The sequence below is a fragment of the Melitaea cinxia genome, chromosome Z, assembly GCF_905220565.1.
Source record: "Melitaea cinxia chromosome Z, ilMelCinx1.1, whole genome shotgun sequence".
Taxonomy (NCBI): Eukaryota; Metazoa; Arthropoda; class Insecta; order Lepidoptera; family Nymphalidae; genus Melitaea; species Melitaea cinxia.
The window spans coordinates 6,634,608-6,660,172 of record NC_059424.1 but is presented as its reverse complement, the minus strand read 5'-3'; the positions used below and the strand labels follow the sequence as shown (position 1 = coordinate 6,660,172).

General features: G+C 33.8%; 1 protein-coding gene and 1 long non-coding RNA gene across 2 annotated transcripts; one reads left to right on the top strand and one right to left on the bottom strand.

The window, feature by feature from the left end:
- Window positions 1-1,721: 1,721 nt before the first annotated feature.
- On the bottom strand, window positions 1,722-7,062 carry LOC123668573 (gamma-soluble NSF attachment protein-like). The gene is made up of 8 exons (XM_045602305.1): window positions 6,771-7,062; window positions 4,912-4,979; window positions 4,626-4,780; window positions 3,781-3,936; window positions 3,636-3,706; window positions 3,067-3,214; window positions 2,536-2,784; window positions 1,722-2,194 (listed from the first exon to the last, which is right to left on the bottom strand). Exons 1-8 carry the CDS (start codon window positions 6,821-6,823, stop codon window positions 2,099-2,101), a joined length of 996 nt encoding a protein of 331 aa, XP_045458261.1. The 5' UTR covers window positions 6,824-7,062; the 3' UTR covers window positions 1,722-2,098.
- A 1,280-nt stretch (window positions 7,063-8,342) lies between these two features.
- On the top strand, window positions 8,343-25,469 carry LOC123668725. The gene is made up of 3 exons (XR_006745636.1): window positions 8,343-8,419; window positions 16,721-16,726; window positions 25,457-25,469. It is a non-coding gene; the product is annotated as an uncharacterized LOC123668725 (long non-coding RNA).
- Window positions 25,470-25,565: the final 96 nt, after the last annotated feature.

Here is a 25,565-nt window from a genome sequence, read left to right as displayed (position 1 = left end):
TACATATTATTAATATTAATTTCACTCACATACAAGGCTATAATAAAGAGTAAGAATCATTAAAAATGCTATTAAAATATTTTATACTAGAAAATACACAGGTCATCAAAAAAATCGACCCACCCACTTTTTGTTTAATATTTATCGATTGTTTCACAGATAAGCTGTTTCCCACGTTTGTTTTTTATTTTGAGGGTCGGTTACGATGTTTGGCATCTTATTTGTCGTAAATCTTATTGAACTTGAAGGTACTTAACCATTTCTTATACAGAAACACTGTTGAGTACTGATTTGATGGTTTTACATCGTAACGAATTCGAATCGTTCTTTGAGTCCGGAAGAGCCCTTTGTAGGGATTACTTGTTAATAACGTTAAGTTTATTTACTGTGGCTGTATTTTGATTCATTTTGACTAAAAATAATGAACACTACAGAAGCTGAGGCGGCCCAAGTTGTGGCTTTGCTGCAACAAGGCATAAGTCAACGTATCGTGGCCAGGAGGTTAAATCTGAGCCGTTCTGCAGTTCGGCGAGTTTACCAAAGGTTTCTGGAGACTGGGCAGTATCGAAGAAGGTCTGGATCTGGAAGACATAGAGTGACAACTCAAAGAGATGACCGCTTTATAGTGTTATCAGCTCTACGGAATCGACACCTATCTGGTGTTGATCTCCAGCGACGCTTACGCGAAGATCGGGGGGTGGCTATAAGTGACAGTACTGTAAGAAGGAGACTTCGTGAGCAGAATTTAAGACCACATAAGCCAGCAACAGGACCACAATTGACCACAGCTCATCGACAAGCCAGACTTCAATTCGCACGTAATCATATCAACTGGACCATAGGCCAATGGGAGTCAGTTCTTTTTAGTGATGAGAGTCGAATGACTTTACACGGTTCTGATGGACGCCGTAATGTCATGCGACGGCCAGGTGAACGTTATACCCAGTGTTGCATAAGGGAAACTGTCAGTTATGGTGGGGGCTCTGTAATGTTTTGGGGTGGAATATCTTTGACTGGACGGACGGAGCTGGTTTTCATACGAAGAGGTGCTTTAACTGCTGCACGCTATATCACAGAGATCTTAGAAGACCATGTGATGCCTTATGCCGGCTATATTGGAGAAAACTTTGAATTAATGCATGATAATGCACGACCACACGTAGCGCGCATCACCACCGATTACCTTCAAGAGGTTGGCATTCGGGTAATGTCCTGGCCAGCAAGAAGCCCCGATCTCAATCCTATAGAGCATATGTGGGACACCCTAAAACAAAAGGTTAGAGCCCGTAATCCAGTCCCTACAACATTAGGAGACCTGGAAACCGCCATTAGGGAAGAATGGAACCGAATCCCTCAAGAGACCATTAAAATCTTGATAAGGTCATTAAAACGGCGGATGCAGGCCGTCATTCGAGCAAGAGGAGGGAATACGCAATATTAAATTGCAACAATTGTATGCATACCATTTAAGACTAAAAAACTAGAGCGTATTAAAAATTAATCAAAAAATCGTGTAAAATTAAAGATTCTGATTTTTAAATCAAAATCTTAAAAAAAAAAACATTTTGATGTTTTAATTGTGATTAAATTGTTGTAAATAAACAAGTTCAATAAAACATTATTCAGTACTAAAAAGTTTTGTTGTGATTTGTTTAAAAAAAACGTGATTATCGGTAAAAACGCAGGTGGGCCGATTTTTTTGATGACCAGTTTATATCAAATGTGCCATATTTTTTCTTTTATTACAGTAAAGCATTAAACAACTCGTTATATACACAACAACTAAGAATATTAATATTTAATTACAGAAGAGAATATTAAATTATCTGAATTCCTAATAGATAGATCAAAATGACAACCAAAAGGTTGATTGATAGCATATAATCACAGCTGATAGGAGTTAGTGGTGAATCTAATTTAAGCCGTAAATGCCAACTAGCTTGGTAAACTACTTTATTATAATAACAGAACTTGACATATCACACTTATTATTAGTATACATATCATATTCATTTATTATTTAAATAATTATCATGACTTTTTTTTAAGATATTGCTTTTATATTTGCAATGTGACTTGCTTCTTTACTAAAGTAAACTTAACACAGTTCATCTTCATCCTCAGATTTTCTCTCCATATTGTCATTTTCAGATTGACTGGCGTTTTGATAACTTCCTTCGTCACTCTTTTGTTGCTGTAATAATTTAACATTTATTAATACATATATGTTTATATATTTTTCACCTACACAAAATCGAATAAACTTATTTTTTTATTATATATATTTAAGTCATTAATCAAAGATTAAATGTACCAAAAAACACCGTGGTTTCACCCAGTAGTTCACCTTCTTACATTCAATTAATTTGTTTTATATTATATACTAACAATAATATGTTTTCTATTATATACTAACAATATCTACATAGTTGTAAAAATTGTTTCAATATTATTAGATATACAGGTACATAAGTTTTGAAAACCTTAAGGTTTTCAATACTTTTACTACCTTACTACTACTACCACTTAACTTACCTCCATGTATAGAGCGTTTTGACTTACATATGATGGAGCTGCATTCTCCCTTACACTGGCCTTAGGTACAGGTTCCAATCCTTCTGGAAGCGGTATCATGCTAGCAAGTCTGGCGTACTCCACATCCATACTTCTAATAAAAGGTGAAGCAAGTGCCTTCTTGGCTGAATCACGATCACCTTCGTCATAAGCTTCCAACAATTGCTCGAGGGTCTGCATTTCAGGTACTTCACAATTATTTCCCCATTCCTAAGATAAAGATTAAAATATTTTATTTTTAATGCAATTAGCATTATAATAACAGTACCGCTCTCATGAGAATTTATTTAGTAATTCTACCATTAGTTTCGTGCTAGATGTTCATCAGTTTTTTTTTAACTTGTTTTTTAAGCTATCTTAGAGGCTTAGTAGTAAATTTTTTTGTTTAAAATGGTAACAAATATCTAAATACTCAGCCACACGACCATATATGAAGAGGCACCTAGCGAATTGTAGACATTTATATAATAGTTAATTGAAATTACTACATACTTTGTAAGCTTTTTCAGCAGCAACAGAATCACCTCTAGCCAACTGCACCAGAACAATAGCAACTGTTAACCTTCCCACAGCGTTGATATTTCCTGCCTCTTGTTGGAAGCCAATTTCACGACGAAGACTGTCTACAGCTTCGTCATATCTGTTAACAACATGGATTAATGATAATAATTGAATAAAAACCAAAGTTTTAGGATTGACTCATTCAAATTGTTAACAGAGTACATCAAAACAATAGTTGCTGTTTGGTTTTGCTCATGTATCGAACAATAAAAAGTAAACTATAAGTATCATTAAAACAATAACTATTGTATCATTCAATTATTGCTTATTTGTATTGTAAAATACCATATATATCAAAAAAAATTTTTACCATATATATCAAAAATTCTTTTTTAATTTTTTTTTTGTAGAATCTATGAAGTTTTTGTACTTGCGAAAGCAACTAAATGGTGCTTAGCTATTTTCTTTTTTTTTAAACAATTTTTAAAATGTATCACTGTATGCTTTTCTAATGAAATAAAATAAATAAGTCTTAGAAAATTTCATCAATATAATATTACCTCTGAAGTTTGACCAAAATCCTTGATGACTTGCTGATGTATTCGGAGCCTTGATGCTGACTGCTTTCAGACTAAGAGTGACAGTAAGATTAATATCAATATTAAAATTTGCACAAAATAAATTTATGACATAAAAATTCATTACCGACGAGACATCAGCAGCTTGCTGGTACAATTTCACTGCCAACTCGGGGGCTCTCTCTTCAATTATCTTAGCCACTTTATCCAAAACATTTGCACCAGAATCTCCTGATCCATGTTGCTGGTACAGGCTGCTCGACTCACAGCCAAGAGAATATAACTAGAAAAATATATGTATTTATATAAATATTAAATACTAATACTAATATAGTATTAAATACTAATACTAATAAGTAAATTTTTCAGTCATTCCTTTACTGTTGAAGCTATAAGTCTATGGAATAGTCTGCCGCTATATATAAAAGAGGCTGAGTCACTACATTTATTTAAGAAGTTTGTAAAAAGTCACTATCTTAAACTGGAGGCGATATAAACCGAGTCTTGTTCTAATATGTTTTTCACTTAGAGCTTAATATGTATATTATTAATTTTGTCAATTATAATAATAATGATTATTTTTTATTCATTTATTAGTTTATAATAAGGTTATGTATGTATGTATGTACCTATGTATGTATGTATGTAACTATGTATGTATGTATGTATTTATGTGTGTATGTATGTATGCATTTGTGTGTATTCTGTATAAATATTATGTATTAGCATGTAAGTTTATCATATTATAACTGCACCAACTACCCTGTCTCGAGATTATATTAAATTTATCCCTCCTTTAATTGGGTTGTCTGGAAGAAATGGCTAAATAGCCATAAGTCCGCCCATTGTACTTCACAGTCTGTAAATGTTTTTTTTAAATGTGTTTATTGTTTAAAATGTAGTTGTGGTGTACAATAAAGTATAAATAAATAAATAATAAATAAATATATAATTTTAAATTGATAAAGATACCTCTTCGGGTGGAGTCAATTCCTTGCTAACTATAATAGCATTCTCAATTGCTTTTCCAGCGTGGAAGAATGCACGATTCTTCTTATACAACTCTGAAGCTTTTAAATGGCATTCCTTTGACTTCTGTAGATCTCTGGCAATGCGATAGCATTGTGCTGCAATATGATAAAAAATAAAACAAAAACAAACATTTTTCATATTCAATTTTTTTTAATAATTTTATTTGTTGAGAACCCTCGGTACGCGAGTCCGACTCGCACTTAGCCGATTTTTATTTAATGCATACCTGCCTGACTGTACTCATCGGCTGCAGAATCAAAATCTGGTTTCCATTTCAGCAGAGATGTCTTCAAACTAAAAAAAAAAAAGACAAAAGTACTATAACATTTAACAGACAATTTCTTAAACATAGAACTCATACAAATGTACCACGGATTTTTGCACGGAACGGCAACATCGAAGAGGAATCGGCAAAATATTGTTATTTAGTGACGTCAGTGGGAACGTTGTTGGTATATCGTTATAATTGTATTTACCGGTAAAACTTAATGTCAAAAATCGTTTAGGTTAGGTTATAATTTAAATTTTAACAGTATAAGAGGTATCGGAAAAGATATACGTTATTTACCATTATTTTATAATAGTATTTGGTAATATTACCAAGCCGCAGACTAGTACTTACACAAGAAGTTCAGGGAAAGGTCGCAGAAGATCTACATCAGAGAGAAAATTTTTATAATTGTTACAACATCTCGTTAATTGAAATCGATCCGCTCCATCTTATGAGGCTAATATCAGCTTGTTTGAGGTACGAAACGTAAGTATAATCCTAAGAACTTTAAGAAGAAGCAGATAGGGACTCGGAACATATCGATCAGTTGGAGTCCCAGAACTGACTGTAACTAAACAACGAGAAAGGTTTGCTCAAGAATATTTAAATTCGAATTCGGAATAATGAAAGACAGTTCTCCTCTCTGAAGAATCAAGAACTGCTTTGTGAGGACAATGGATGTCAGCGTGTGTATAGATACCACGGTGAAAGGTTTGTTGAATGGCTTAAGGTTGAAACAGTGGCTATTGAAAAAAGATAGGTGGCTGTTTACTTGTGCCACTGAGTGTATATCTAATTAGCCAAATTTTAGTTAATTTCAAATAATAACAAACTTATGGTAGATACTTCCGTGACAATAAATAATTCACAATCTTGATAATTAAAGGATTCCAAAGGCTCAAGAACATAATTATGTTGCTATATACAACAAATGTTTGAAATATATATTTCATAGGATAGCTGTTTTTTTTTTAAATTATTATTATGAAATAAAAATATTGTTTCATTTGTAACACTTGTAGTTAACCTTTTGTTATAGCTATTTAATAAGAACAATACAAATAATAATAATAATTAAGTCTTGCAAAATTTCCTTACCATTCATACATTACCGTAATGGTAGTCAAATTTATGTTAAAAGTTAAGATACCCAAAATTACTACATTACAATCAATTTGCAAAAGTTCAAAAATAAATTTAAAAAAAAAGTATTTTATTGCTCAAACAGATTGTAATGCTGACAAATTTAATAATTGAGGTTTTTAGACTTCTTAATAATACTTTAAGGTACTTAATCATAATCATCATAATAAAAAAACTAAAGGTTAAATGATAGTAATTTATTTTTAGCTATTAAAACTAAGTCCTGCGGTCACCAACCCGCCTGCCCAGCGTGGTGACTATGGGCAAAACACATGAGTTCACATTATTTTTGGCGTAAACTTGTGGAGGCCTATGTCCAGCAGTGGACTGTATAGACTGTAATGATGATTAAAACTAATAGATCAGAACAATTGAATGGAAGTATCAATAGTAACGCTAACTAATAACTTTCTTTAACAACAAGTATTTGATAACGATTCATTCATTTTGCATTTTTTTTTGTATGTGATGTATTTTCAATAAAATTACATAAAAAATATAAATAGGCTAGAAATAATTATTGATTTAATAACCATGAGTTGAAAACGTAACACAACTGCGACTGTAATGATTATTTACTAATACTTAAAGTATTCAGGATCAGTCACGAAATACTTGTTTGTACTAAAACGAACATTAAAAGCAATTTTAAAGTAAATAATACTACTTACAATTTTTCCGCTGCTTTGCAATGCTCTTGGGCTTCATTTAATTTAGCAGACATTGTAATATTTAACAATAGAAGTTTAGATAACAATGTACAAGTTTTAAAGAAAATCAATAACACACAGAACACAGACAGCAGACTTCTCAATGACTGTCAACTTGTTTAGACAGTTTTTTTTTTATCTTACGTTGTTTTTTATTCTGTGGTTTACTGGAATACGAATAAGGCCATGGAGCTTGGAGAGACCAAGCTCCATGGAATAAGGCAATGATATAATATTTCTTACCTCAATGGAATAATGTGTTACTTAACTATTCATATTCTGAAAGCCATTAAACCAATCAATTAAATATTAATGTCATAACTAGAGTCAAATGTTGGGTAAATCTTTAGTTAAGTGGGCTCCAATTTATGGGGTCCTGGGGGAAGAGGGGGTGAAGGGAGGGGGGAGGGTGGGTTTTTTACCCCCCTCGTAGTGTGCTTTTCGCGTAAACCCCGTGGTTTCGAAGATATCGTGTTTGAAGTTTTGAGGTTAACTTTACGTGATTCAGAGATATTACAATACCTTAGAGCTCCGCGTCTGACTCCACCTTAACTCCGGTGCTGCGGGAAGTGCACTCATATGCTCTGTTCACCAACTTTCACACTTTATTTTCGAACAAATTTACGTAAAAACGATCTCGATTGCAAGATCAACAAACGATACGAACTGACGTTTAACGACTAACAAATAGACACCGTTGACCAAAATAAGGCGTCACTTAGCATTTCCTTTAAAACACAAAGCTTTAGATTAGGAAAAACCGAATTTCGGGACCGTGGGGGGAAGGGGGGGGGCGCTACCCCTGGTACCACTGTCACACCTCAGAACCCCATGGTTATGGAGATATCCATGGTTAAAGTTTTGAGGTTAGAAGAAGAATTTCGAAAGTTAGAGGAACGCTTGGCTCCGGCGCTGCGGGAAGTGCAGCCCTTCCGCCCTTGCGTGCGAAAGCACGCTCACTCATGCTCCGTTCCGCAGCGGAGGCTGGTCGCCTTCGGCGACCAGCCTCAGCCGCTCCTCTACGCATTCGTTCGCGCGCTTTCGCACGGCGGGCGAGGGCTGCCCTCCCTCCGCGCCTCCGCGGCACAAAAAAAACACTCTAGGGGTAGGACAGACCAAAACCACGTGGACAGTGGGGTGCTCCGATTCGGTTTTGGGTATTTTTCGAATTTCTAAACCTATATTCTAGCACGCAATGTTACTAATTTTATTAGAATATTATGTCTGACGCGTTATTTTGTTTAAAAGTGTCGATTTGTCAGTCGTTAAGCGTCAGTTCGTATTGTTTGTTGATCTTGCAATCGAGATCGTTTTTACGTAAATTTGTTCGAAAATAAAGTGTGAAAGTTGGTGAATGGAGCATATGAGTGCACTTCCCGCTGCACCGGAGTTAAGGTGGAGTCAGACACGGAGCTCTAAGGTATTGTAATATCTCTGAATCACGTAAAGTTAACCCCAAAACTTCAAACACGAAATCTTCGAAACCACGGGGTTTACGTGAAATGCACACTACGGGGGGCTAAAAAACCCACCCTCCCCACCTCCCTTTACCCCCCCACCCCCATTTCACCCCATAAATCGGAGCCCACTTAACTAACGAATGACCAAATGTTGTAAAGATAGGTGTGATATAAATATTTTGGTAAAATATGTTACACATGTGGTACAGTGGTATTGTACAACACAACACATAAAGTCAGTAATGTAATTAATGATGCGCAGTGAAAAACTCAATTTATTATTCAGTATTCTTTATTTCACACAAATAGACACAGTATCAAAGACGGCATAATTTATTAAGCAATAGTAAAAAGGAAACGGAAGACAATTAACTATTCTTACGTTCTACAATGACAGTAGATGTCAACCCGCCACAGATACATTTCCAACAGTCAGTCTAACCCTTTTTTTTTTTGTTACCGCAGGGGAACCCATTTACGGGTGATATCCAGGACGCCCGGGTAGGCAGTCCTAGACCGTATGTCGGCTTCAACACTTGGGGGTGCACTACCGACCAAACCCCTGCGGGAGCCTTCAGCCGCTTTAATTGGAGGGTCCCGGATCTGTAGGCAACAGGATCCCTCCAGCGACCGGCTGGCCCGGCGAAAAGGCCAGACTTCTCCTCCATGGGGACTGTGCGGCTCACCTCTGAACAATCCCGATGACGCTATGTCTAGCAGGACCGGGTTCCCATCCCGGCCCGACACGAGCACAGGGGCGTTACTGGAGGCGCATCAAGTAGCGCCTCCTACACACCCCTCTTCGTCACCTGCGGACGGAGGCCTCGTCGGTGGCCTCCTCTCTCATCCGCTCGTCGTTCTCCCGAAAGAGCAAAGGATATTGAAAATTTTTTGAGGTTGTATCCCTACATAACTATAGTTAGTATTAGTATTAGAGCTATTAGACTATTGTTACGAACAGATATATAATATTGAACGAACGGATTAATAGATAGGTGTTTGGTACTCTTTCACACAAAATCTACTTATAATCAGTATTATACTAAAACATAAAACGTAGATAGCCGGAGATCCAGAATAGCTCATAGACTTCTTTTACGCAAGTGATGAATGTCTCGTTATATTCTGCCATGTTATTGTCCTGAAATTAGTTGTCGCTTTTGTTACTACTCTTTTTAAGCCTGGTAGCGTTAAATTTCAAATACCGTAAAACGGGGTGAATAGCAGTGATTTTCGACTTTGTCTTAAGAATTCGTTGTCTATTACTTGTTTTTATTAATCTCAGGTTATTTTATATCATGTCCGGTACCTTATAGAAAATGCTCAAAGAATACTTTTTTAACTATAAGCAAAGGTTTTCCATATTTTTAATAAAATATGCACTGTTTCTATTCACCCGACAATTGGGGTCAATAGAAATGCGTAAAGGGGTGAATGGAAAAACTGTTAGGGCTACCACAAATGACTTATCCAACAATGAAAAAATGTAAGGTTGTGTATTTAAAAGTTGTTTTGGTTTGTAAATTTTAAATGAAATTCAAAATTTGTGATTTAAACTATTTATGCGTATAAACATAAATAATAAAGTATGTTTCTTTTTTAACCAATTCTATTTTTATGAAATATTATTTCTTTTCAATAAATCATACAAGATACTTCTTATTTGAATTATTATAAATCAAATAACAAAATAAGAACAACCTTCTGAATTAAAAGTTTAGTTTTTCTGAATTTAAAGCTTATACATATATGACGAAAGGCTAGGCATAGACATATATGGCGTTAGGCTGTAATGATGATGATGATGATGATATGACGAAAAATAAACAACTATAAATTTTCGGAACTTAACAATTATCATATCAAAGTTATCACAGGTAATCAACTTCAGCCTACGTTATAACTTTGTAGGATCAGTAAGACTTACGTAAATATAATCATAACTCTTTTTAAAAAACTGAACTGGTCAATATTATCATAACAATGTTATAGCTTTGTAGAACCAGAGTGCTTAGCGTGAGTTTTCTTAACCAATGAGAGCGACAAACACGGTTGAACGTTACTATCGCGTTAACGTAAAAAAAACTCGCACTAAGCACACTATACTAATATGTAAAATTATCAAATTTTTTTAAAAAACAAACAAATTCTAAATATTTCCAACTTAAGAATTATTATAACAAAGTTTTCTCTCACTCACTCACTCACTCAAAGTCACTCTCATCTAAATAATACGGACTTACTATTCATAAATTCAGAAAGTATGAAAGTAGGTAGTTATTTAGTTCTGTTCAGTTTTTGACAACCCTATTTATTTATCTCTATTAACCCCTCATCAGTTGCTATTCATGCATTAATCGTTTCTATTAATCCATACTAGGCTTCCATTAAACCCATACTATAGTTCTATTCACCCTTCAATGGATTCTATTGATCCCATTTAGACAGTAAATTTACACTAACTGTGATTTTAATATATTTTTTAAATTTAGTAACGGATTTTCACTTTCCTTCACTGTATTTTTATAATTTATCGCAAACCTAATGAGATAAACACAGTAAATAGTACAAGTCATAAGTTTTTCTTACATAAAACCAAGAGTTTCGGCAGTCAATTAAAACACGTTCACAGACGGTAGACTTTGAATAGATTTTGAAGGAAAAATGTAAAGTTTGTCATTTAAAAATTGTGGCTAACGCAAAGAAAAAATGTTGATGTATTGAAATCTAAAATTCTACCAAAATTTTTCAACGAAAACTAATGTAATTTTAGCCTTGAAAACTTTCCTGATATTTTTTCTATTCACCCCGCAATTTCTATACACCCCGTTTTACGGTACGTAATGTTATAATCATACTTTTTAAAAAAATCTTACCATAATATAAGATAACCACACTCATATCCATGCTTACTTTTGACGATGCGTAGTCGAGTATATTTGAAGTATATAATTTGATATTATTTTTTTTATGTATAATAACTTCAGACCTTTTGATTGACTGGACCGATTTCAACAACAAAAAAATTAATCGAAGGGTGGTGCGTGTCATTTGGTCCCATTTAAATTTATTTGAGACCTAACAACTACTTTTCGAGCTATATCTAATAATGCCTTTTTACTTGACTATTTTTTCGTCAACCTACGTTGTATTATACCGCATAACTTTTTACTGGGAGTACCGATTTTTATGATTTTTTATTTAATCGAAAGCTGATCTTTATCATGTGGTCACATTTAAATTTCATCGATAAAATTTAAATTAACTAAAAAAACTAATTAATACTTCTTAAATAATCTTTGATAATGCGTATTTACTTAACTATTTGTCTACCTACATTGTATTACTTGTCTATGAATTCAAGTCAGTTTTTTTTCCGTTTGCGAGCAAATACAATTATTTTTTACATTTTACATATTCTGCACATTATTTTTTCATCAATATATTTAGGAGATAATAATAATAAAATATTGTTACAGAAGTTTTAATTTTCATTTCAATAACCTAATACTTCCTACACTCTAATTTCACTCACCCATCTAATTCTAAATCTGAGCAAAACATTCTACTCCTACAGTATGGCTAAAATTTTATATTTAGGATGTTAAATTAAAAGTGAATATCAAAAAGTGTAGGTTAAAAAAGTGTAGTGTGTGTTTTCAACTCTATCTATCCTACCTACTTAAGAAATTTAATTGATTTCATCATCATCATTGGCCTTAGTCCGTCTATTGCAGACGATTTAGACAATGTCAGACAGACACTGTGTCGCCTAGGACACTTCAGGAAACAACAGAGTTGCCTAAGCTCTGCGCCACCCTCTCGACCTCACTGACTAGGCCCACAGTAACGACGAGTCGATACGCGTGGAGCCAGTTCGGCTGGAAGAGTCTTTCGCATTTTAGAGCTATGCCACGAATGCTTGACGGAGACCCCATTCCGGGTTTCAAATGAAGTTTTCCTTCTCCAGGACCCTGATGATTTTGAGCCATCCCTTACCTTTTACGACCTCCAAGGGAAGAAAGGGGGTGGTCTTATTACACAACACCGTGATTACAACAAAAATGAAGAAAGCGTGTTTTTGAAAAAAACACTTTATGAATAGCAGTCATACAATAGTAACTATTTAATACTTAACTAATTTAAAAAATGTATATGCGACTTACTCTTTCGTATATATGGAGTGCATAATATAGTACAAGTATATTTTTTTTCCAAAATAAAGTTTGAATTTTAATTCTAGCTACATTGAAGCTTAATAAGAAAGTGGACTAGTTTAGAATACAGGACGAAAATAACTGTCTGGCGAGCAGTCAGCTCTTAAATAGACACTTTCCGAATAATTAAAATTACGACGAAAAATACACGATGAAAAAAAGACATTAAATACTTACTTAATTTTCCTGATTACTAAAAATTTATGTATATGTGTACAAGTTGTAGACTGAGGTATCTTCCGATTCCCAAAAGAGTAGGCCTATGTCGAAAAATAGACTACGTACCGAGTTATAGATACTTAATTCGTTTCCATCCTGAAAAATTTTCGCATTTATAAGAATTAGTACTACATAATATTCATATAAAAAATAAAAATAAAATAAATTTAACTTTATCAATAAGCTTTAGGCCAGCTGGAGGTGAGTATGGTAATAATTTATGTAATAACAATAGCAACATTTCCACGTGAGAATTCGTACGCACCCCTGATCCCCCGCCGCTCAACCCCACGCGTAAGAAGCAGTGCCGGGGGTAAGATTGAAAAGAAAATTGAATAACGGATCGTGGGATCGGTCTCTTTTATTATTTATAACAAACAGGACTAACTGTAATAATTATTTGTACCTTTTTTCTTATTATTTATTTAATACAAGACATGACTAAATTTAACGGTAGTTTTGTTAAAACAGTACCTGCGGAATTTCTTGCCGTTTCTTCGCTTCAGATCCGAAATTATTTACCAGATACTAATGTTATTATAGTTTGTAAAATGCCGATTCAAAAGTGCTTTTAAAGCCTCCTTGATTTTATTTTTTTACGACTACTGCATTCTACAATGTCAATCACTACATAGTACGCTGTACGAGTATAAAATAAAGTCGTTTCCCGCTGTCTGTCTGTCCCTATTTATGCTTAGATCTTATGACTACGCAATGGATTTTGATGCGGTTTTTTAAAATAGACAGAGTAATTCAAGAGGAAGGTTTATATGTATAATACATGCATAATATAGTTAGTATAAAAGCACTGATAATTTTAGAGGTTTTTAATATGATGTCGTAAATGAACACATTTTTTTGTGCTTACATTGCAAACGCTGGCTAAACCCTATGAGGTAGATCAAACTAATGTACTACAGTATAAAACTCACATACCTACATACACCTTAAAAAGGTCTTTCAAAAAGTCCGTGATAGTATATATCTATCTTTTAGGTATATGTCTTTCTTTATGACCATTTTTTTATCCTTTACTTTTTACGAGAAATACAGTAAAAGCTCCTTATTCGCACTTCCTTCATTCGCGTTTTCAATCTATCTTTTAGGTATATGTCTTTCTTTATGACCATTTTTTTATCCTTTACTTTTTACGAGAAATACAGTAAAAGCTCCTTATTCGCACTTCCTTCATTCGCGTTTTCACTATTCGCGGATTAAAAATTTTTGACCCAATTCCTGTATTCACGGCTAAAGTTTTCTTTATTCGCGGATCGAATCTGTACAAAAAGACATCCAATATGTATCCAACCAAATTTCCATTGTAAACGCGCCGATAAATGGACTAATAAAAAAGTAAATTAGTATCCTCAAGTAAAGTCAGTCCTCAGTAGTCATCTCAAGGTAAAGTATCCTCGTGCTTTAAAAAATCAAAGAAGGACGAACTGCCAGTGTTTTGGCGTGCTAATAAAAAAGGGTGGGTTGCAAGCGCGATTTTTTGTGACTGGTTCCGGAGTCATTTTGTTTCTGAAGTTGTAATTTATTTAAAAAAACGAATTTAGACTTTAAAGCGGTTCTATTTTTGGACAATGCACCAGGTCATCCTCGCGAACTTGAAACTATGCATTTAAATATAAAAGTGACATTTTTACCTCCCAACACGACGGGTTTGCTTCAACCTATGGACCAACGAATAATCCAGGCCTTTAAGCTCTATTACATCAGACGAACCTTCAAAATCATTTTGGATAATATGGAATGTGATCCTGATATGAATGTTATGGAATGCTGGAAGAAATTTGACATAGCAAAATGCATCCTAAACACAAAAGAATCATTGGAAGAACTGAAGCCATACACATTGAAATCATGCTGGAAAAAACTGTAGCCTGCTCTGACTGTGCAAAATGACGAAGAATCTGTGCAAATTCAAATTATGACTGCAAACATAGCCGAAATTGCGAATGGAATAGGACGAGATGGGTTCGAACAGATAGAATCAAGTGACATTCAGGAGTTGCTTGAATCGCAAGATGAAGATCTGACTGAAACCGACATGAAAGAAATGTTAAATTCACAGCTCATTGAAGAAGAGGCTTCAAGAAGCACTGGAAATATGACATTTAATCTGAAAAATCTTAGTGAAGGTTTAAGAATGGCAAATGAGCTTTGTGATTTCTTTATGAAAATTGATTCGTTTATGGAACAAAGTCTTATTTTTAAGAGGCAAATTGCTAATGCCACTGCTGAATAATCAGTTTGAACTGAAAGAGCTTTTAAAAACTGCCAATCAAGAAAAATCACAAAATTTGCCGTTGCCTAAGGCTGAAGATAATAATTGATTAGTATGGTCAAAAACCTCAATTAAATTGTTTTTTTTTTTTATATGTTTGTTTTTTATTTTGTCACCTAGGAACGTATCCCTTATAATCCCATATAACATACCATTCCATATTCACGGTTTCTGTATTCGCGGCATATTTACGGAACATATATCCCGCGAATAAGGAAGCGCGAATAAGGAGCTTTTACTGTATGTAAAATTTAACAGATTTAAAATGCAGGGATAACGGTTGCGGCGGTACCGGTCGAGGTTCGAAATTGTATGTTCGTAATTTATTCAGTATCAAGGTTAATTTTTAAACTGCATAATTATATAGTAAGTAGTAAGTACATGAGGTTGGATAGGATTAGACTAAAACCATAATTTATCAATTCAAGAGTAACCGCTAAAGAAAACATGTATGTATTGTCTAATGGCAAAATTCTGTGAACGTTGTATAAGTATAAAGACATTCTGTAGTAGGCCATGGAGGATCGCTAGTAACTTACTAATCGTTCGTCAGTAAGATTCAAATGTACGTTAGCAATCGCAATAATAATAAACATAATTGTAACTTATTAAAAATGCTCTATTTTTAATTAATTCTATATATTAATTTAATCTGAAAGTTGAAGCCTTTCTTTAATTATGTAGAGATAAAATACAAGTAGGTAATTATGTACTTAAAACAATGATGAAAAGAAAGAAAGATTAAGGGTATCTATTTTTAACCGAATTCAAAAAAAGGAGAAGGTTACTCAATTCGACCCTATATATGTTTTTTTTTTATGTATGTTCGGAGATAACTCGTTTATGGACCGATTTCGATAATTATTTTTTTGTTGGAAAGAAGATATCCCTAGTTCGGTACCATGATAAGGAAACCAGGATCTGATGACGGGATCCCAGAGGAATAGAGGGAAACTCTCGAAAATCTGCATAACTTTTACTGGGTGTACCGATTTTGATGATTTTTAATTTAATCGAAAGCCGATGTTTATCATGGTCATATTTAAATGGTCATATTTAAATCATCAATCAATCATCGAGATCCTATTACAACTTTTGGAGTAATCTTTGATAATGCGTATTTACTTGACATTATTTTTTGTCTACCTATGTTGTATTACTTTCGATATAATTGAAGTCGGGTTTTCTTCGTTTGCCTGCAAACACAATTATGTTATATGAAATTCCATAAAAATATTACGCTCTTCGTAATTTAAAAATGGTGCTACAAAAGAGAATCAATGCATAGTAAGTAACACTTAATAACTGTAAAGGCTGACCAGTCTACCTTTATTGTAGTGGCGTAAGGCGGAGGGCGCCAGCGTAAGCGCAGGTGTGAATCGTGAGAAATCTTTCCCCTCAACTCCTAGGATTTACTTTTAGCAGGCGGAGGGCGATTTGCAATATTATAGGGGTAAAATTCCCACGGCTGCATGCCATTAAACTATGTAAACACGAAAAGAACTGTTTCAATATTTCTTTTTCTTTTACTACTCTTTTTAGTAGGTAATGGGGTCATAAAATTGGACCGCTACAATATATATGCACATGAATAACTTTTTTTTTGTTATTGTCAAGACAAGGTAATTATAAAAGAAAATAAAAAATGTAATAAAATAAAAACCTAATAAACCGCGATAAAATCCGAAAAACTTGTTTAAATGTATTAAAAAAAAGAATTGACAGTTGAAAGTTCGCAGGGTCCGCTACTACGGGATAAGAATAGCAGGAGTCGACAAGAAACTGTTCGTATACTTATAAAAATGTATATTTACCTAAATTATTCCCAATACATAAATAAAATAAAATATAAAATTGAAATAAAACATCAAAGCAAAATCAAACTATGTAATAGGACGTCGATTTCCCTGCAAGGAGACTAGGTAACTACTTGGAATACGCGCGACAGTATTCATTACGAAGTACGTCTATAAATAGACGAACTAATGTGACCGAGGAAGAAATAAATATCACTATTGATCATTGCAATATTTTGCTAACGTTGCAATTTTATTTCAATAACAAATTGGAAAAAATAAAATAAAACCTTATAATACAGATACGTATAACGTGCTCAATAACCCAACAACATTTTATATAATTAGAATAATTGAAAGCAGTTCTAATAACGATGTATCTCTATGCGTAAGTAATCATAGCAATCAAGTTCCTCGCGAAATGTTTTGTCAGTAGGTAAGATGAACGGACATACGATACGAACCATTGGTTTCTTTGAACTGAAATGAACTGAATTACCTGTAAACTGGTGGGCAAAGGCCTCTTCTCCTTAGGTTTACATCGTAAATCACACAACTCAGCGTAATCAATCACGCTGCTTCATTGGTGGGCGGATAATTTAAATACCACTAGCAAATATCGCTGTCAGATTCTGTGATAACAACCGGGACCGACAGCTTCCACGTTCTCCGAGGCACGTTGAGATAACCTACAAAAACATATATTTCTATACATACAAATCAATCCCGCAAGGGAATTGAACCCGCGAACACCTAACAGCTACTTTCACAACTATGCTGTGATAGATATTTGTACTGACTCAGACAATAGCGAACCGATATTTCTATGTTAAAATGTAACATTTTCCAGAAGTAATATCTCAACTAATATAAAACTTAAGAGTTGGTTTTATCGCGCAATTTCAGGAACTGCTTAGGTCCTCGTCTGAATTGAAAAAGTATTTTTGTGTTGGATAGAGCATTTTTCTAAGAATCTCATAATTTAAGAAACAAAGATAAATCAATGCTTATGATATAAGATTCTTAACCTTAAGTTTAGGTATAGTAAGGCGTATTTAATAGCTAAATCATATATTATCATTCATCTTAATATTATATTAATGACAAAGATGTGTGTGTTTAGTGGCGCTGTATTTCGTGTTACACATGACTTAATTTGTGACTAAATTTATAGTGCTGGATAGTTTTTTTAAAAGGATATCTAACTGCGGATATATATATAAACTCCTCCGAAATGGCTGGTAGATTGCCCGCGGCTTCGCCCGCGTTGAAATCAGTGTGTCACAAAGTTTTCCCGGCAAATTTCCAGTGAAACTCTCATCAAAATCGGCTTTGCCGTTACGTAAACCTTCCTCTTGAACCGCATGAAAATCCGTTCAGTAGATTTTGAAGGAATTGATCACACTTTTGAAGACTTTGTTTTATAATACTCTTAACTACGTCCGCGTGGTTATGAAGATATATGCATTACTATTAAGATGTTTAACGCAAATTATTTTTTTATTTCAATCACTTGAAAGGCTTATCACACTGAGTAACTTTTTAAATGGCACAATTTAGTATAATTTAATAGTTATTTTTACAAAACCTCTCTATACACCATATTCTTAGTTTTATTTTCAGGCTGCAATATGTATAAATAACCTATCAGGCGAACTTATAGCTGCTGTATATATGTTTCATACAAACTATCAAACCCAACTAAACCCCCTTAGCCGTGGAATATCGTAAAATCCGTTCTTAGCAGACGTCTACTAACTATAATCTACCTCCCTGCCAAATTTCATCTTAGTCCATCCTGGATGGATGGACCCTCCAGCGGTTTTTGAGTTCTCTTGATGAGTGAATCAGTGCCCTTTTTCTATTATATATATAGATTTCGATGCATTATTTGGACACCTCCTCACCATCTATAGAGCATACATTTTAAATTTCAAGTCTCTTACTTCAAAAACATAGGACTTTCATATAAACTTCCAACCCCCGTTTTACTCCCTTAAAGGTCGAGTTTCGTAAAATCCGTTCTTAGCGGAGGCCTACGTCTTATACGGAGCCTACCTGCCAAATTTCAAGTTTGTAGGTGTTATAGTTTAGGAGATATCGTTATGAGTGAGTGACCTTTCGCTTTTATACATACACACACACACACATATATATATATTGAAGAACATGAAATGATGATAACGATTCAAAAATGCTTCTAGGCCTACTTTAATAAATGGACTTTTGATTGATTCCATTTGTTTGATTAATAAGCTTTAAGTCCTGACATTCATTGATTGTAATCTTGCGTATACATATTTTTTTATTTGTATCCATCTTTTTTATTTTTTAAGTATATAATTTTTTTTAAATTGGAATGTTTTGTGGAAATAGTCGACTACGAATTGCTATTTTGGTCTGAGCTGTAGTTGTCCCTTTTTTGGCGCGGGGCTCGGCGACGACATACGATGAGACAGGAACATTTTATTTAAATAGGTACCCATTTTCAAGTGACCATATAACATTATTAAGCTTAATTTAAATGTTCAAAAAAAATGTTTGCTTAAAACCTCAAACCCAATCTTATCCTTGACTTTTTTTGAAAACGAAATTTTGAAGTTTAGACTGCTGACAGGCTTTATCCGGTAAAACAGGCCTATTATGCCTAAACTAATACTAACTAAACTAGCTGCAATTTGAAAATGTAATAAAAGACTAATAAAACATCAGTTATGATAAGAAACGAGGGACAATCCTTGGGGTATATGATAGGGTTTATCCAACGAAATAAATAACACTTTGCAACTAAACAAAAATATGTACGTAAGTTAATTTTTTACTTAACATTATAACTGCAAAGAAAATGTTACGATAATTTGCGTTAGCAACCTTTAAAAAGTATAAGTACCTTACTACGACTTTTTCATTTTTTACTATCCATTTTTTATATTTGTTTTTGTGATATCCAGAACGCCCATGTAGGCAGTCCTAGACCGTATGTCGGCCTCAGCACTTGGAGATGCAATACCGACTAAACCTCTGCGGGAGCCTTCATCCACTTTAATTTGAGGGTCCCGGATCTGCCGGCAACAAGATCCCTCCAGCGACAGGCTGGCGTCGGTAAAAAGGCTAGGCTTCTCCTCCATGGGGACTGTCCGGCTCACCTCTGAACAATCCCAACGACGCCGTATCTAACAGGACCGGCTTCCCATCCCGACCCGACACGAGCACAGGGGCGTTACTGGAGGCGCATTAAGTAGCGCCTCCTACGCACTCCCGTTCGTCGCCTGCAGAGGGAGACCTCGTCGGCGGCCTCCTCTCTCACCCGCTCATCATCCTCCTTCTGGGACATTACTGTCTCGCAAACGAGACCATCGCCTTCCAGGACTCATCGTCGCCGAGCATCGCGGTGATGACGCTCTGGAGTGACAAGTCCCCTCCGACTGTCGTCAGATCGCGACGAAACGCCGAGCATCCGACACACCTAGAAGGTGTGCTGGGCAGAGTCCACCGCCGCGCCACAATCGTGACATCCAGTCGTCGGCTCCCTGTGAGCCGTCCCACACAAGTATTCACCAAACCAGCCAAATTTTTCAAAATAAGTTTACGAACATCAGGTAGGTGTTTTTGTGTCAATCGAAACTGTTGGTGTCATTGTTTGAAGTTCAGATGAATAGAATTACGAAAATAGTTAATATAATAGTTAAGTAAGTATATATCCGCCAACCTGCATTAGACCAGCTGCGTGGTCCACCACTCCACCACTGGTGGATTAAGCTCTGATCCTTCTCCTACATGGGGAAAGAGGCCTATGCTCCGCAGTGGGAAATTACAGGTTGAAGCGAGCGAGCTTAAGTTTATATCCATACAAGTAATATCATAACAGTCACTGTTGAGTAATTTCGACTATTGTGCTGTAGCATTTGTTTATTTTATTTTTCGAGAACAAATAATTACATCACATGTCAATAGAAATCAAATAAAATTTAATTTAAATATAATATTCAATACACAAATAAATTCAAGAGAGACATTTAATTCTGTGGGTCTTCCCACCCCCCTTAGTTCTAGATTCGCGATTGTCTACACCCTACCTTTTGCCTTGTGTTACCAGGTGTAGTCCGTGAGAACGATCACACTGAAAATTGTCACCAAGGGGAGAAGTAAAATGTAAATACTTAAATAATGTTAGAATGTTGATTTAATACAATAACATAAAATCTAGACAAAGTACAAAACCATTTTCGAATTACCTTAAAAGATACTAATAATACATTTAAGATAGCAATACAGAAACAATAATAACTAGAAATACTCTGGATTTTTATACATAATAAAAACACGAACATTTCAAATGATTATTCGATTATAAGGCATGGTATATTTGTAATTACAACTATGAAACTTGAGGAAAATCGTATAGAAACGAGAAAAATTTTATGCGACATCTCTATACTACGCTACTCTTGTATCTTGCAGTACAACAATATTTATAATCATAAAAAATTAATATTACTTACTTTATTTATATTTGGATCTTAAAACGAATATAAAGAAAACGTGAATATACTCATCATTCTGTATCAATCTGTGTTTACCCAATAACTAATCTAAAATCTGCTTGTGTACCTAGTGTACCAGTAGTAGTACCTACCTATAAACGTATCTGAGTGTGTAATTTAATGTGACAAATAATTTTCGGAACAAACAAGTTCGGTCATGTGTAGGCGTAAATGTCAAACAATTTATAGATTACCCAATACTTATCAAAGTACACCAAGACACCTACGAGCCAAGACAGCTGCTAGAGTCACTAAGCCGCCCCCGTTTCTCACGCCAACCCTCCATTTGCTTACAGCTCGACCCTTCTTTAAGACTTCATTACGCAATAATAAAACTTGGCCTTATTATTTTTCTACCCTAGCACTGATTTCATATAACGGGACTCATTCGTTAAGAAGACATCGCGCATGCTACATCACAGTTTCTTTTTCTATTTTGCAATATGTACATACTTAAGAGTGTATATAGTTAGATTTGTGCGTGGTTCCTGAAAGTTTAAGTTTTGAGTTTTGTTTTTATTTTAACTTTTTAAGAGGAAAATGCAGGCATTTATTGATTCACAAAAAGCAGAAACTGAAAGATTAAACGTGTCAGGTAAGATTTAAATAATTGTAAACAGTAAAATATAATGATACTATACCTACTTCCAAATACACTATAATTTTTGGTATAATTATATATAGCGCAGTATCATTTTTTTTTAATTTTTGACTAATGTTTTTATCACTAATATTTTTTATTACATAAAAAATTGGCATGTATGGGTAAATAATAATAAAATATTTTTTATCAATGTTATTGTTAATAAGTAACAGAATAACGGACAAACAATAGTGCTGAAAAACTTTTATGGACCATCACTTTTTAGTATTTTTATCAAAACAATTGCCTGGCGAAATTTCAAGATTGTCTATTTGTTGTCAAAAATTGCCGCACTTGCGTAGATACATACCGTAAGAAAATTCGGCACTTCTGAAGCTTAAAACAAAACGAATAAGACGACTGTTCAGGTTTTGTGTTAAAAAAGTTTAATTATTTTTTTATAAGCTTTAAGAGATAATATCGGAAGTTCGTTTTAAAATTTAAACTATATTTATTATTTGTATTTGGATTACTTAAGACTGATAACGTAATGGTGAAAAAAAATATTTTGAAAAGATAAAGATATATGATATACATGAATTTTTTTATAAACGAAACGAAAACGATTCTAAAGATAAATCCATTAATTACAGGCATTAAGCATTAAGCTTTTATACTCGAACTTGATGTTTCAGGAGTTATGAGCAGTTTTCCTTACCAACTTAAGCTTATTGTTCCTCGTGAGTCGATAATGGGGTTTAGTTTCATGTGTAGCTAATATAAAAAAAACGAAAAATTAGACAGTTACATTAAAATGATTTCTTAAATAATTCTTAATTTTCTTAATGATTCTGATATTTAAAAAAAAAAAACTTATGGTGAAACTAATAAAATAAATGGGTGTTAACTGTCTCCATACCTTGTTTTTTCGACTGTATATAAAATAAAATTACGGATAAAATATTTCGGATAGGTACGGATATGGATACAGATATTTTTGTAATACTATATCGGATACGGTCACGCACGTTAAATGATTCGGGTTATCCGTTAGTTTCGGTTACAAATATTTGACTCTTTAAAGTATTCTACAATGAATCACGTAAATAATTATAGTAGTTATTATTAGTTAGTCTGACTACTTAGTCTATTTATGAAGAGTTAAGATTAGTTTGACCGAGCAAATATGAAAACAGCAAAATTGGGTATACATAACTTTTTTATCTATTTCGGTTACAATTAACGATAGATTGTTATTTCGGATATTCAATAGTTTCGATTCCAGTTAGGTACGTAGTTTTTCTTTATTTTAGTTCCTATGTTTCCGAAACAAATAAAACGGAATAATTATGTTTTCTCGCAAATGAATCAAAACCGACTTCTATTTCCAAAGACAAGTAATACAACGTAGATAGTCGAATACATACAAGTATCTATATATATACTATAATACGTAAACTTTGTACACCTTTTTACGAAAATTGCGGGGACGGAGGACTATGAAATTTTCGTACACATAGTTTATATAGAGAAGGAGTGCAGAATGCTAATATTTTTTTTTAATTATGCACACACACACACACTACCATGTATTTGACACACACACGCATATACTCTTTTGTTGATTGCCAGTCTGTAGTAAAATTATTTTTTTTAAAAAGCTTCTTTTTTCATTATTTTTTGGTTTTCTTTAATTTAAATTTTTAAATTATGGTCGAATTTCGACCACTGGGCGACCACTAGTTCAATTAATTACGGATTATAATACTCAAAAAGTAGGTATTCGTACTCGATAGCACATGACAAGCACCAAACACACACCTACACACACACACACACACATACACACACACACACACACACACACACACACGACAAGCAAAAGCTTTCCTTAAAGCGGTTCCTTCTTTAATTTGGTTAATTTAAGGTAATTTAACTAAGTTCAAATAAGTAATACTAATTCCGATGTTTTAAAATATAAATTGTAGACGAACTGAGTAATCTCGTTCTTCTGACTACGTATCTATATATAGAAATATATATATATATATAAAATATATTATATATAAAAAGTACGTGTATAGCGTACGTATGACAAGGTTTAAGTTTATTAAAATAATTTTTACTACTACATTATATGTCGTTCTAACTTTATGATACATTAGTGGGTATCTTGATAGTTCAACCTTATTATTATGGCACCTATAAGTACCTTGATGTATCCCTGCCAATTATTTTTATTGATCTAGTGTCAAGGCGTAGCGTGGGTTTTTGCCGCCCGAGCCCATAGAAAAGTTGTCGTCCCATTTATCATTTTTTTACAATTTTTACGAGGGCTTATTTTCAATTAAGATTACCGTTTTCGAAAAAAAAAAAAACAAAAGTAACGAAACTGTCAACTGTTGATTGAATAACTGTTTTAATAACTTTTTAAACACAATATGAAATCTATGGCGACTTTTTGCACTTTTTTCTTCTGGCTAACCCAAAAACATTACCAAAATTTAGTTCAATTAGTTTTTTTTTTTTTTTTTTTTGAGTTTATTTGACCGGACTATTTATTTCATCAATATTACGTCAATACAACTGCTACTACTGTCGGATTTACATATTTGCCTCCAATTTATAGGCTATTCAATTTTTGTCGCCCCTACTAAGCATCTGAAACTCGACAGCATAGGTACACAATATTATACTCGTAATATTCATTTGGTTAACGTTTATAATTACGTTTTATTGCACTTGCAGTTTAAAATACAAACAATATTTCATTAAATTTTATATTAACAACCTAATTAATGATGACAATGAAAACATTTAAGTTATTAAATATTAGTCTTATGCGATATTTTATATCCTTAATATCAACAATCATCTTATCATTGTAGGAAATTTTTCTCACGAATTCTGATTCTACTTAAAAAAGAGCTAAGGCGTTTATTTTATCTTGACATAAAGTAGATTATTAATAGTTTTTTCCCAATTTAAACAAAAAAGTTTCTCTTATCCGAATATTGGTCTTTGGTGAGCAAAGAGGTATATGTGGTGCATACAATTTGGTTAAATGTTCTCCAAATTTTGTTTTCGCAGGAATGAAGACAGACTTTTAACGATACAGACTCTAGTTTCTAAAAAATTAGCATTGCAAGTGTACAATGACCTGAACTGCCCCAGACAGTCTTAAATTTTTATGTCTAATGTTTCTAATTCTGGTATCATAGGACTAGCCCGTTGGCGCATTTTATGCCTGTTTTCAATTTTCTAGTTGCCCTACTTTCTGATTCACTGGTTCTATTCCCGCCTGAGTCTGGGTGTAATATGTGTATTTTATATATCTATTTACTAGCTGTGCCCGTGTCTTCGTCCGCGTGGTATTTAACCAAAAAGCTATTATTCAGTTCAGAGTTATAAAATAAATAAATTTCTAAAATAAAAGTACCTTAAGTTACTTCTTATTACATCACCTATTTACCAGTGAAAGTTCCATCAAAATTAATCCAGTCGTTTCAGAGATTAGCTGGAACAAACAGACAGATAGACAGAAAAAAAATTACACAGAACTGGACCTGGACCGATTTTGATGGAACTTTTACTTGTAGATAGCTAATATAATAAGGAGTAACTTTAGCTACTTTTATTGTTAAAAA